Here is a 2,557-nt window from a genome sequence, read left to right on the forward strand (position 1 = left end):
TATTGTTCTTGGATCATAACCGATTAATTTATTTATCGGAGTGTAGCAACCCCTCGCGAATTTATATATGAATATATATTTCTCCAGATATCTTGGTTCTTCATTTTGTTGTCCCAAACATTATTCAGTTCAAGAACACGTAACGACTAACCGAACACTAAATTATTTATCCGTAAAATATTCGAAAGATTTTTTTTAATTTAGTGAGTACTGTATTAACCCCTTTACAATATTTCGGTACCTAACAAATGATAATACTATGAAAACAAGTCCGCAAGGGTTGGCTCAGTTGGTTAAAAAGAGGAAGACTAACCTCTTGGTCACAGGTTCGAATCTCATGGGAGGAAAATTTATGATTATACCTCCTCAGCCAGAGCTTTGCAGGCTATTACGTGAACCCTAGCGGCTGCGGGTTACCTACGATAAAAAAAAATACTATGAAAACAATAAAAACAGTTAATGATTTAAAAACTCAAATACATAACATATTATTATTATTTTGTAATAAATATTTTAGGGTCGAAAGCTGATTGTACTACGCCAACTACTAATATTTAAATGAATGGAAACATACGGAGATTATTATAGAAAATAAACCGATTATCATAACATGAAATCAAATGTGTCATGCTAGTTAATAATAACTAATTAAATAAAAATAAAATGAAAACAATTGATTTCCGATGAATCGAGTTCCAAAATGTTTATGAATTCATAACTTTCTTCACTCATTTGTATTAAAAAAAAAAAAGAGGAAAAAAGAATCCTATGTACCAGGTCCATTTAACAATACAAAGGAATTAATCCAAGAAATTGACCCGGCCCAAAAACCCCTCTATTTGACGCTATAAACAGAAATGGAAATTAGGGTTTGTGAAATTAGTAAAGCTAAGATGATCTACGACGTGAATTCTCCTCTCTTTCGATCCTTCCTTAGCCAGAAAGGAGGCTCTTCTGACAAAAGGTTTTATAAAATGAATGCATATCTCCCTCCTTTATATTTATCTTTCTGAAACTAATGCTGTTTATTTAATTTTATTTATAAAGTCTTAAATTGTGGTTTTAGAATTTTTGGGAGAATTTTTGTTTGACTATATTCATTTGTGAATAGCATTTTGCAATGCCAATTGTTACGATAAATATGATTTTTTTTTCGTATTTGTGATTTTGATGTAAAATTGAATAATATTACTTGCAAGCTGTAGATAGAAATGTAATAATTTTCAATTAAAATGTAATAAGCTTGTTGTAATGTCTTTGCGATATTGATGTTTATTGGACAAAGAATTACTACGCTTGATGTAATATTGTATAAGGAGTAGATTAGTAGTTATGGGATATGAAAATTATGGGAATATATTTATCTTCTTCATTGTTGTATCAAACATTGCGGCAATATTAATTTTTGTAAACATGTCAGTGTGATCTCGAAATAGGTTTAGTTGTAATGGTAACAGTCAATTTGACGTACCACTCTGAGGTGTAAAAAAGGTGTTTGTCATAATGAAGTTACCGGATTTTAGCTTTACAGAATGTGATCAAAGTGTGTAATCTATAATTGTAACCAATACGTCAATGTGACCGGTTAATCACTGTTCCATTTTATTTGTTGCTTAACTGGAATTTTCTTATTCTGTCATCCTGGAAAAGACGTTAAAAGTGTTAGGATTCTCTTTTATTATCGAGAATAAGGTGGCTATATATAATCTATCAGAAATATGTCGTGATGCTATATAAATAGCACATGATGACTTTTAGCTTTGTTTTGCTCTTTTTCAAATTCAGTTTGTTAGTCTTCGATTACAACATGTGCATGTCATGAACTTTCTGTTTAAAAGCCCGAATGAAATATCGGACCTTGACTAAGTCACAGACTCTTGTACATTTTTTGCTTATTGCTATTTATGAATTCATTAATGTTCATTATCTTGTCGTAATTTTAACATTTAAGTTTCTCTTTTCTTCACTAAATTTAGGAGAAGTGAGGAGCAGAAGCCAAAGGAGCATCGCCCAAAAGCAAATGAAAATAAGCCCGTGATGTCAGAATAAGTAATTGGTGATGTATGAAGTCTGTGTTATGTGAGTTTGCTTAGGTAGAGACTTTGGTTTCCGTTCTGTAACAAGTTAACTTTGGATTCTGTTATTTTCCTGGTATAATTTTTTCCGAGTATTACGGGTTTGGAAATTTAGAATGTGCAAAATGTTTAATTCATTGATAAATGGCATTGTGGTATCTATATATAGAACTGCATGCTATGATAATTTTTTTGGCACTGTCTTATTTTAATGGTGTTTGAAACTTTCAATGCCTTCTTTAATCACCGTTACTTATAGAGATGAGTTATTTTCCTTTAATATTTAATGTTGTTTGAGACACTGACTGTGATGCTGTTTAAGTTTCATTCTGTTCTGATGCTGAAAATCTCCACATCCAATATGATAATTCGTAATTCACATGGGGATGGGGTAAAATTAATTAATAGATATGTGTTGGCGCTTAAATCTGATTTACTGAAACTAAAATTTGATCATATTAGAAACAAACTGATGATCAATG

The 2,557-nt window shown here is 30.9% G+C and overlaps 1 protein-coding gene across 2 annotated transcripts; it reads left to right on the top strand.

Moving 5' to 3' along the window:
- Nucleotides 1-763: 763 nt before the first annotated feature.
- LOC141705975 (wound-induced basic protein) lies at nt 764-2,333 on the top strand. Of its 2 annotated transcripts, none has more exons than XM_074508829.1 (2): nt 764-964; nt 1,980-2,333. In XM_074508829.1, the coding sequence occupies exons 1-2, from the start codon at nt 858-860 to the stop codon at nt 2,047-2,049; spliced, it is 177 nt and encodes a 58-aa protein (XP_074364930.1). In that variant the 5' UTR covers nt 764-857; the 3' UTR covers nt 2,050-2,333. The 2 variants fall into 2 exon arrangements, 1 of the variants encoding a protein (XP_074364930.1); XR_012568553.1 differs by having other exon boundaries at nt 826-964; nt 1,977-2,333.
- Nucleotides 2,334-2,557: the final 224 nt, after the last annotated feature.

Source organism: Apium graveolens, chromosome 2 (assembly GCF_009905375.1).
Source record: "Apium graveolens cultivar Ventura chromosome 2, ASM990537v1, whole genome shotgun sequence".
Lineage (NCBI taxonomy): Eukaryota > Viridiplantae > Streptophyta > Magnoliopsida > Apiales > Apiaceae > Apium > Apium graveolens.

What these genes read in the sequence shown, in the direction of transcription:
- LOC141705975 (XM_074508829.1), top strand. Translation starts at nt 858, where the DNA reads ATGGAAATTAGGGTTTGTGAAATTAGTAAAGCTAAGATGATCTACGAC. An exon ending in GGAGGCTCTTCTGACAAAAG is followed by an intron (nt 965 to 1,979) that starts GTTTTATAAAAT and finishes TAAATTTAGGAG; the next exon opens with AAGTGAGGAGCAGAAGCCAA.